The sequence below is a fragment of the Dicentrarchus labrax genome, unplaced genomic scaffold (genome assembly GCF_905237075.1).
Source record: "Dicentrarchus labrax unplaced genomic scaffold, dlabrax2021, whole genome shotgun sequence".
Taxonomy (NCBI): domain Eukaryota; kingdom Metazoa; phylum Chordata; class Actinopteri; family Moronidae; genus Dicentrarchus; species Dicentrarchus labrax.
In genome coordinates this window covers 4367086-4378481 of record NW_026136708.1, presented here as the reverse complement: position 1 = coordinate 4378481, position 11396 = coordinate 4367086, and the positions used below count along the sequence as shown (strand labels likewise).

The 11396-nt window shown below is 41.4% G+C and overlaps 1 protein-coding gene across 4 annotated transcripts in view; it reads left to right on the top strand.

The window, feature by feature from the left end:
• The first annotated feature begins 74 nt into the window (after window positions 1-74).
• LOC127368717 (kinesin-like protein KIF13B) overlaps window positions 75-11396 on the top strand; it is a 36434-nt gene continuing 25112 nt past the window's right edge. For all 4 annotated transcript variants that reach the window (XM_051409816.1, XM_051409815.1, XM_051409814.1 and 1 more), the window contains exons 1-8: window positions 75-220; window positions 400-489; window positions 801-883; window positions 1900-1993; window positions 7603-7615; window positions 7771-7831; window positions 8329-8421; window positions 10870-11050. In XM_051409816.1, the coding sequence (XP_051265776.1) occupies window positions 814-883; window positions 1900-1993; window positions 7603-7615; window positions 7771-7831; window positions 8329-8421; window positions 10870-11050 (512 nt within the window). In that variant the 5' untranslated portion in view covers window positions 75-220; window positions 400-489; window positions 801-813. The remainder of the gene's footprint in view (window positions 221-399; window positions 490-800; window positions 884-1899; window positions 1994-7602; window positions 7616-7770; window positions 7832-8328; window positions 8422-10869; window positions 11051-11396) is intronic.

Below are 11396 nucleotides of genomic sequence, written 5' to 3'. Positions count from 1 at the left end.
GAAGCGCAGACCTGTAGTGCTTGTGGATCCACACGGTGGCGCTGAATCTCCTCTCAAAGCAAGTGTGTGCAGCTCAGAGCGCAACCGGGCAACCAGGGAGCTCACTAAATCTCCCAGCAAATCCCTTTAGCTGCGAGGCGACATGGCTTGACTGATCTCTGCGGGAAGTTTCAGGAAATGCAACAGGTGGAAGAGCCGAGGGAATGACCTGTGTACGGCCGTGAGTGCTCTTTGGACTTACAAACAGATACCAGGGTTACACGGCACACTGTACGGGGGTCGGTTACATTTATCAGCGGTCATTATGAAAATATTTGACCCCTCTCTCTCTCTCTCTCTCTCTCTCTCTCTCTCTCTCTCTCTCTCTGTGTGTGTGTGTGTGTGTTCGCTGTTCTCCAGCTCTCGTTAGCGTCCCAGGCTAGCTGCTGTATGTACTTGAAGGTGCTTGTGGGCGTCGGACAGGGAAACAACTGCGCAGTCTTTCACACGGTTTGTTCACTACTATTAACAATACAGTTTGTACTTTAGCTTGTTATGTCTTCATGGAAGTTTCGACAAGCTGCTCTGAGTTGGGTTTAAGTGTGAATAATGCAATAATAAGCGAGAGTCAGGAGCTTACTGTGTTTATTTACAGAGTCTGGTGTCTCGCGCAATAATGAAGCAGCGGTGTAAGAAAATAAAAGCATGTGTTCAGGTGTAGTTCGGGGAAATAAGATGGACTTTGAATGCGAGTAATTTAGTTTAAAGTACAAACAGAGTATAACTGGTTTTACTTGTGTCCATTCATTCATTTGCCACAGGTCAGGTGGCACCATGGATGACAACATCCTCAATGTCTCCAATGTAAAGGTCGCTGTTCGTGTGCGACCAATGAACAGGAGAGGTGAGTTCACTGTCACACAAACCCGGTGACAGTCACAGTTGTGAGCTGGACCATGCAGCCACTCATTAGTCTGTTTTTCACAGCACAAACAAAGGTTGTTTTTTTTTTTTTTAACAACTCTGCCCAGCTCCAAAGAGTCTTATCAACACAGCTCTCTCTCTGTTTGTGAAGCCAGGGTTAATTTGTAGTTTTCCACAAACAATAGAGGCTTCATTCCTGTGTTTTACAGCGTTTGCTTTCCCAGTCAGGCTCTGAAAAGGTCTACTTTGCCCCTCTTTATGGAACTATTTTGGCTGGAGGGCTGTGGGAGTGGAAATGGAAAAGTATGGACGGGGCGGTGACATCACATCCTGACAGAAAAGGGACTGTAATGCATAAACAGTGACATGTGTAATGCACTTTCACTCTGAGCAAGTGTCTGAAACTTTCTTGAACTTACCTTTTAATTTAAACTAATATCACAAAGGTTTTAACTACTAATATGCCTTTCACAATAAAATGCAGCAGTGGAAAATCTCACGGCACACGTGCCCTAACTCCTGCTCTGACAGGACGTCTCCGCCTTAGAAACCTTCTACTGTAGGTAGGAATGAGGAAGAGAAGCTGTGACCCTGCTTTTCCTTACTGTCGGCCCAGGGAGCAGTGCATTGGTTGTAATGTTTGCACAGGCAGGTCCTAGATGAATCACCATCAATAAAACTATTTCCTGCCTCTCTCTGTGTGTGTGTGTGTTATGATCACGAGGAACTGGCACACACACAGTGGTTGCCACCTGTTGTCTTGTGATGAGAGTTGTGGCAGTGCCTGCTAAGTAAAGTTATGATGACTAGTGCGTACATGCTCTGTAAACTATTTGAACAGTACATTGTGATGATTAGAGAGCGCTTTGTTTGCACTTTGTTCACTGCACATTTCATGTTTGTGTAGGTCCTGAAAAGAAAGAGCAGGGAAAAGCCAAATTGTTGTGTTAATATTAAAATACACTGCTTTTCTGATTGACTTCTGTTCCAATCCAGAAAAAGACCTAAAGACAAAATGTGTGGTGGAGATGCAGGGGAACCAGACAGTTCTGCATCCGGCCATCACCAACATGAACAAAGGAGACCCTCGGTAAGCTGCAACCAGTTAATCACATTATCATCAGTTTAATGCAAAGCAGTTGAACTTGTGCACAGCGAGGTCACTGGGGGTAGCCACAGTATATGTTTAGCTTTGTCTCTTATTCATGAACCATTTTTAAGTGATTATGGCAGAGCTTTGCGCTTAGGTCACATGACTTGAACTCAACTCAGACTCGAGTCATGAATCTGATGACTTAAGACCCAATTTGACAAAATAAAGAAAACCTTGTGATTTTGGTGACAGATGCATAATGACCCGTTAATGCCTTTTTTTAAGACCGTGTTGGTCTTGACCAAGGACTTGACTCCGGGCCTGTTTTAGGGTTCCCACAGATCCTGGAAAATCTGGAAATTTAGAGACTAGTTTTCCAGTCATTGGAACACCTAGAAATTGATTTAAATGATGAAATATCCTGGAAATAATCCACGTTGACCTGAAGAATGTTAATTGTATTTTAGCCTCTCTCGTGTCTTTCTGTGACGTGGAGCTTCATAGCCAAGACTTGAAACTTACTTGTGACTCTCAAAACAGTGCCTCTTTCTCTGCACTGCACTGAAATATCATTTAAAAATATTGTTGTACTGAATTTGTTGGAAGTTTGACAAAACAATCAGGGTCCACCTACTACACTGTGGATGGAGAAGCTGTTTGAAGTTGCCTTAAAGTGCCACTGGTGCATTTTTGATTGCTATCACCATAATAACCAATAGATTACTTCAGTCAAATACTTCAACTAATGATGGCATTCAGTGCAGCAGAGCTTTTCCTGTGAGCTAACATGCACCATAGCAGCACCCTCACTCTGTTTGACCTGAATGGAACACAGCCTTATTTAGTATCATTGGTAGCACTTACCCTACTATTTAAAATCAAAAAATGGCTGCTGTGAAAAGGTCTATGGAATGAAGATTATTTTACGGCTAGAATGACGATGAATGGCCACCACTAGAGGGGACTGTGAGGTGCCACATAGATGCACCACACTTATACAAACTGCTGTCAGTAAAGGGAAGGTAATATTGGTATGGCCTACCCTATACAATGAGGAAGTGTCCTACACGTTCTACTTATAACACCTATCTCAAACAATGGCTTAAAGGAACATGAACTTGACATAATGTATTTAGTCTTTTTCTGCTTGCGTATTGTATATGTATATTGTTATCTGTAATGTTTCTGTTATCTTTCTAGGGACCACAGACGTAAGTTAGTATTTTCTCTATCTCTGGCTTGTTTACATCTTTTATTTTTTTATATTGATGTTCATTAAAGTGATCTGTCACTCTCAAATAAACAAATAAAATCAAAAAACAGATAATTGTTGGTGAAATACTGTATATAAAATCATATGTAGGAATAGAGTAATAGCCTTAAGGCAGTAAACTGCCTTGGCAACACTTTACAGGTTTTTGATGTTGTTTTTCCCTACAATTTCTCATGGCTAATTTCAATAGACATGTCTAATCTCTGGAGGTAGGATGGCAACAAGGAGGTGCCACTACCTGGAATTTAACCCAGTTCCTTACACATACAGTATTTACAGTATAGTAAAAATGTAATTCCCGCGCAGGATTAGTGGCAGAAGAGTTTAAACAGACTCTAACCAGCCCATCAGGTTAGCTCACACCTAACCCTCACCCCACCCATCCTCCTTCTGTTACTCCTTTCCATTCTTCCTCCTCCCTCCCTGTCCTTCCTGCATCGCTCCTCTCTTTACAAAGGGTGTGTCTGTTCCAGCTCAGTCCTGCTCAGGTAGTCGAGCCAGGATTTAAAGGAATAAGCACAAAGGAGAGGACGATGTCAAGATTCAGATTTAAAACTCAGAATACAAGTTACAACTTAAGCATCCAGCCAGTATGGAAATGTATCTCTGGTTTAATATTACGATGTCAGAACTCACATCAGGGCAATGCATCAAAATAGTAGTTAAAAAAATAAAGAGACAGGTGTTTTGGGTGATAAATGTGCAGTGGTTGTGTAAAGTGAAAGCGTTCCATGTGTTGTATGTCTCCATATGTTTGCTGTCGTCCTCTCACCTCCGTCCAGTGAGTCAGAGCAGCATTGGCAGGTAGAAGCTCCCTGGAGGCTTTGACCTCTTTCTCAGGTTACCTTGTTCAGTAAATATGCCTCAGGGCAATCCCCTCCAGACATGAGAGGAAGAATCAATCCCTTTGTAGACAGGGAGAGTCTCATATTTCATACTTATCCTATGCATTTTCTTGTGTGCATGTATCTGTGTGTGTCTCTTCTGCCCCGACACGCTTCAGCTGCGGTATGCTTCCCCTTTGGGGATCAATGTGAACAGGTTTTACAGGCTCAGTGCAGCACAGACAAGCACTTCTCCCACTCTGATCCCAGAGCAGCACGAGTGGGAGAAGTGAACCTGATTTTGAGCAGCCAGTAAGCAAGTATTTTTAGAGAGAGAGCATCAGTTTCTGTATAAAGGAACCTCTGGATTAGTTTCCCAGTAGACTGTATTCTCTTCTGAGCGTAATCCGTGTTACAGAACAGTGTTGTTTGTTGGGGGAGTCATTGAGCAGCCAATTCCACAGGGTTTGTGCTTAGTCAGTTTACTGCCTGACAGGTTTAACTGAGCTGCTGCATGAGCCTCAGGGGGTGCTAATATGTTACGGCACCCTTGGTAGCTGCAACCAGGACTACAACGGGGGCTGTCAGACCTTCAAGATGGTAAAAATTAATAATGCCTTGGGTTTGCTTTTATAACTGTGGAGCCGGCCTGTAAAACTATAGTTTCATTGATCCCATTTTACTGCACATGCTATAAACGGACCTTGAGTTGTTGCAGAATATTTATCAGCCCCTGCAGAATAATGTTTAGAAAAAGAAACCATAATCGTGAGCCTCTTTTATCTGAGCCTGGCTTTGATAAGAGCCCCACTTTTATCTGTTTATGGCATCACGACTGTTTCCTCACTTTATACCCTGACTTTGAGAACTTCTGTGTACAGATTAGAATCTGTAATATGTGATCATCCACCCAGAAGGTCTGTGTATTATCAGGCTGCTTCAATCTGAAATAGTCCTGTTGTGTAGGGCTGTGTGTTGTTGGTCAGTCATAGACTTGCTGACCTACCATCCTCCTCCGTCTCCTTTAGTGACTCCTTGGAGCTGCGAGGCTCTGCCAGTTATCTCAGGAATGTCCTTGCCAGTCAAGGAGAGGACAGGACTTAATGTTGCTCTTTCATGGACCAGCCAAGTCTCGAATAGGGAGGCCTTGTTTTATTACCCCCACCACCCCCCACCCCCCAATGTGTGTGGCCGTGACTAAATCTGCAGCTTTATATTTTTGGTAAACCCCAAGTTGATATTTCTGCCTTAGTGAAGACTGTGTGTTATGTAAGTACCGCACTTCAAAGGGGGCTTCCTTGGAGACTGGGTGCCTATGTTTAAATGTGATTTATTTTACCATAACAAATATAACAATCTGTGTTTCTCACATAGATTTGCCAAAAAGATGAAGTGTTTCCTCCTTTTATATTGACCTAGTCCCGCCCCTTTTTTCTCTGTGCTCCAGTAACACTTCTGTCAGCTTTAGCAAGAACCTCGGTTAACTTTTATACTTGTCTGTGGAAATGGTTAAAAGATAAAAACGCCATGTATGTATATGTGTGATTAATTGACTAATAATTGCTGTTGTAGTCTGCCTTATGGTGCTGGGTGCAGAGTGAACAGTAGGGTTTCTTTGCCAGAAACAGGTGCCTGGTGTGGCTGAAAACAACAGAGAGCAGTGAGAGTAAACCAAAAGAATATAGTTGTGTGCGGGTAAACTGTAAACGTAAGGACGCTAAAACGCTCCGTAGAGCTGAGGGGAATTGTGGGTTCATCACCAGAATGGACCCTTTCCTCATACATATTTCTACACACGCAGTGTGACTAGTGCTGCTCAGCCTGTGGTGCACTGAGAATAGAAAACATAGTTGTTTAATCAAATCTGATGGTTGTGGATTCAATCATCCTAGATATGAAGGGCACTTCAAGCATTAATGTCCATTTTAACCATAATATTTATGGAATATACGTAATCATTAAACCACATAATACCGTTTTTTCTTGTGTTAAACTGAGTCTAAAGCTTCAGTATGAACCAGCTCAGACTTGCTCTAACATGAATGGACGATGGACGCATCATGAGCTGCACTGAAGCATTGAACATGTTTGATAATTAAATTTGACATTTGCTCGCTGGAATGTGGTGATGTATTTGCCAACTGATGCATTGGATACTATTGTTGGCCGCCCTGGGATGAACCTAAAACGCAGTGAGTGTGCCTTAAAGTGCTCTGGTGAGAACGCAGAGATTTAGTGCAGTCCTTGGTCTCAGGGACACTGGAAGACTCTGACATTCTTAGTGCTGCTGAAGGTCACATTCCCCACTTCATTCGCAATGAGCCAAAGAGGATTAGTCACCTTGACAGATTTTTAAGCTCTGCTACGATTAAAGCACCTTTGACTCCGTATCCTTGAACCCTCCACTGACTTTGACCTGGAGTCGTTTCAGATTTTCAGGATTTGCTAGCTCTGCTGTTCCTGCTCTGCAGTGTTGTTTGCTTTACTTTTTGAACTGCCAGAGAGCAGTCAATGAACAGCAAGTATCTGTTAAAGCAAGTCACAGCATTGACATGTTATTGATTTGGTTCAGTATTCATCCAGAGAAACATACAGTGTCTGAGCAGGCCGGAACATTATTGTGGCAAGTGTTTTATGCAGGAAAAATTAAGCAAAAATAGATTATAAATAAATATAAATCTAAGTAAATGGACTTTGACTCATGACGAGGACATCCTTACATTTGACTGAGCTCTTTGCCTTCCCAACAAGAAATGTCACTTCATCTTAATCTGTCACTGCATCTGGCGGAGGGCCCAGTAACTGGTAAACAGTTCAACCAGTTTTTCTACTCTCAGTATGCTTCATTTAATTCTTTATAAGAGGATGCCTAGAGGCAGACAACTGATTAATATTAATCTGCAAAGTTGACATTTTTGTTGTTGTAATATATTTTTATTATAGAAATGTGTTTTTTTCCTCCTTATCCCAGAGCCATCTAACAACCAACTAAAATTAGTTTGTGACCCCAGGGTTGGGAACCACTAGCCTGCAGGTTAGAGAAGCAGTCTAGTGGCCAAAGGGTTGATGGTCCAAGACTCCCCAGACTGGCTGGGAAAATGTTGGTGGGAAAAATTAAAAAGAAGTGACGCTTACATTACTTTACCAACCACTACCTGGGCCTCCAGCCTCCAGGTGTGATTGTGTGTAACTGTGTGAAAGTGAAAGTTGGCTGAACTCCTTCGCCTTGCTTTCCCTGCAAAGGTTCCTTTGCTTGGAGCTGAATTTTAAAAAGTGTGTTGTACTTGGACCAAACTGTCAGAAGAATGAATATTGCTAGTGTCAAAATATTTTCACATGTTCTTGCCAAGGTCCTTGCTATGTTTCCTCTGCTGTGTAAATCCACAGGCCTGTGTTAGACAGACAGTATGAGTTAAAATAGTTTTTAGGTTGGTTGACATGTTCATGTCGGTTTTTAACAACAATTGTTAACTGATATTTTTATTTCTTCTTCCATCTGTTGCCCGCAGGAGTCAGCCAAAGGTGAGTACTGAATTAAACTCTGAATTGAATTATTTTTCCGATTAAAGTTGCACAAATTAATTCACTAACTATAATCTTTTCATTGTAAACGTGGTGATTTGGTGACGCATTAGTTCTTTTACATTTAAGTCCACTGCCTTGTGTGTTCTCGTCAGGTTTTCGCCTATGACTACTGCTTCTGGTCAATGGATGAATCTCAAAAAGACAAGTTTGCAGGTCAGCCCATTGCCACAGCCTCACTGTGTTTTGTACTCTGCTTGATTTGGTGCGTTCTGTTTTTAGCTCGAGCGACTCATTTCTTAAACTTATCTCCCGACAGAATGTTTCCTGATATTCAGAACTATTTATGGAGTGGGAGAAAGGGAGTGCTGGGGGGGGGATGAACAGTTACACATTGTTTACCTCCAGATCGGTTCTGTGTCCCTATACATTGTAAGGGGGTAAAACAAAACCATTGCCAGGGGGTTTCTTAGCAATGTGAGGGGTATAAAAAGTTCAGCAGCCTGTGTCGGATGTATTGAATCTGAACAAAACGCCCACCGTGTCTATTCTGGGCTGTGAGTCTTGTCTTGCATAGAAAAACAGAGACCAGTAAGTCATGTCTATATATAAAGAAAGAGTTGTTTCTGTATTCCTGATCTGTCTTTTTAAAGTTATCTTGAAAGTTGTCCGTACTTTGAGACATAAAAGTGTGTTTTCTGGTGTCGGTGCAGGTCAGGATGTAGTGTTCCAGTGCCTTGGGGAGAGTCTGCTGGACAACGCCTTCATGGGCTACAACGCCTGCATCTTTGCTTATGGACAGACAGGTGAGATGCAAACATTAGAGTTACGGCCCCTTGGTAATATTTCTACAAGTACAGTATAATAGTAACACTGCAGTGTTGTTATACTCACAGAATATTAAGTTCAGTGAAGGTGCAATCACACCTGCAGTTCTTTTCATCAACAGAGTCACGCTATATTCACCACTCTGCTGCCCCGAGCTTCTATTTTTAACAGTACTAATGTTTTCATCATACATAATTAATTCCAGTCTTTTCTTCTTTGCCGTGCTCTTGATCGATGTTAAACTCCCCTCAACAAAACACTTTTCCGATGTTTTTTCCACCACCCTACCTTTTAAAAGGGAGGCTGCAATGGGAACATTCTGAGGAAGTGCTGAGTTTTCTTCATCATTCATGGAAAAATGCAAAGAGGAACACCTGACATGACTCTTTCTGTACTGATGGAATTAGTTTTGAGGAAATTGTACTTAATTTATCAAGACAAAAGTTAAACGTAGATGAAGGTTTGAATTTGCCTTAAGTAGGGAACGGGGGTATTAGAAATATAGGCCTGTCTCTAATGTCAGACTGTCCTAAATAAAGGTTCTCTCTGTAAATGATTTGAGAGTGTATGATGAATTACACTACACTATACTGAGCTGTATTTCTAATATTTTGTCCATCATATAAATCAGGGTAGTGTACCAACTGAGTGTATAGTATAACTTTGTTGTAAGCTGACATTTGCCTCTGTGACGGCTGCTGACCGTCTAACAGACCTCTCTCACAGTGAACATTAACAAATAATATAAGTACGGGCTGCATTCCATTCAGGGGCCAGTTCCATGGTCTTATTATTGTGCTCATTGGCATTTCAACCTGCAACATTTAAATAGGATCGAGCTATCGATGACATTATTAATTAACACCTGTGCTTTTCCTGCTATGACAAGTCAAAACGCTGTGAAGACCTTTCTCACATCTCACACATCTCATTAATTCTCAAGCTTTTACAGCCTAATAGGATATTCATTGCTTTGTTAGATGCAGAAGCACTGAAAAGGTCACCAAGGTGTGTTGACCTTATCAAGGTGTAAGCCATTTCTAGATAAAGCCAGGCCTTTTCTAGCAAGATTAAAAGTCAAAACAGTTCGACTACACCTACTCCTTATAACCCTTATAACTTTAGAATGGGTATTTACAATGAATGCATATTGCAGTTTAGGGTCCTGCTGTCAGAATATGTGTGAATAAGTGAATCTAATCTTGCAAACAAAATCCAAGACTGACTAGTTAGTTCACAGGACAAGGTTTTGCTTGATGTAAATTCACATTAAAGCCTGACTATAAAAGCACGTTTTTAGGAGGGATTTAAAAGATGGAACAGAAATAGCTAGCATCATTTCCTCAGGTCTACAGCCTGGATTGGGGAACCACAACAATGATGGTTTGCTGTCAGTGACTATTACATATTATATTACATTATATCACATCATCTTATTTGACAGATCTTTATTTTCCAAAATGACCTACATTTGTTCTCCCCACATACACACAGACACATTGGGAGCACATTTGGAGTGTCTTGCTAAAAGACTGTTCAGTTAATGAGCGAGAACACACTGCAGACTGCTGTTTGCCATTGTTAATCTTGGCTCTCTAAGCAGTAGAGCAAAGTATCTATCAGTCTACCTTTGACAACATCTGTATCTATATATCCATTGAGTTGTGTGAGTTGCAGAAGTTGTTCATTTAAGCCTGAAATGGATATGGGTTGAAGTTAAAAAAAAGAAGATATTTGTATGAGAAAACTATTGACACATTTTACTCTGATAATACTTGCACTTACACTGCATACTGCAAGTACAGAATCTGTACCGGATGCTCTTTTCAACCGAGTACTCGCTCAACTTGTGTGTTGTGGGATAGTTTTTCTTACTACAGTTTGGACCGAACAAACCAGGCTGCTGTTCACTTTGAGTTCCATAATGTGAATCTCATCACATTTCCAGACTGAAAATGTGTCTCAATAAGCAGTTTAATTAGCTTTTTTAATGAGGGTGTCTCTGCTAACTCATCTGAATCTCTGCCTCTCAGACACTTTATTTTTCCAGCTTAATCCAAAGTGTTAATTTATTGAATTTACATGAAAGCTTAGGAGGTGTTGGGGTACGTCTTTGTATTTATAGTCAATGCGTATAGCAGAATCATTGGCAGCGCTCTCCAGATGTGTATTAATTTACTGCCTGATTTAGTCTTTTTCTCTCTCACTTCCACCACTCCAAATCACTGAAACCTGTTATGACAGACAATTTTTAATATATGTTTTAGTCTTTGCATTTGGTGTTTTAAATGGGGCCTATGTGAGCGACTTATGGAGCCAGTTACACTCAATCTGATACTATTTCGTACTTCCTTCCTGTTTCTTTAACATTGCTTGGTTGGTTTTCCGCTTTATATATGGATTCTGTAAACTATAACCGTGTCCAGGCTCTGGGAAGTCGTACACCATGATGGGCTCAGCGGAGCAGCCTGGTCTGATCCCTCGGCTCTGCAGCTCCCTGTTCAGCAGGACCGTGCAGGAGGCCCGGGAGGGAGAGAGCTTCACCGTGGAGGTCTCCTTCATGGAGATTTACAACGAGAAGGTCCGAGACCTGCTCGACCCCAAAGGGTGAGGAACTGTTCATTTTAAAACAGTGCATATGCACAATCCTGTTTTCTTTAAGAAAATACTTATATTTGGTATTCTATGCCGTTGAATAGTGGATCCCAACCTAGGGGTCGCGAGGCCTTCTTGATTTTAAGGGGTGCAAGAAAACTTTAGAAGACCCAAATCTCAGCATTTTGTTAATTTCTGTGAAGAAGAAGTTAAAGTTGATATTGTGATTTAAGATCAGAACACAAGCTATATTCACAGAGCCTTCACTCTTCATCCTGCATTAGAAAAATATGCAGTTAAAACAACCAAAGAGCTAATAGAACAATGAGAAGAAAACACTAAATTCAAGTATGTATGA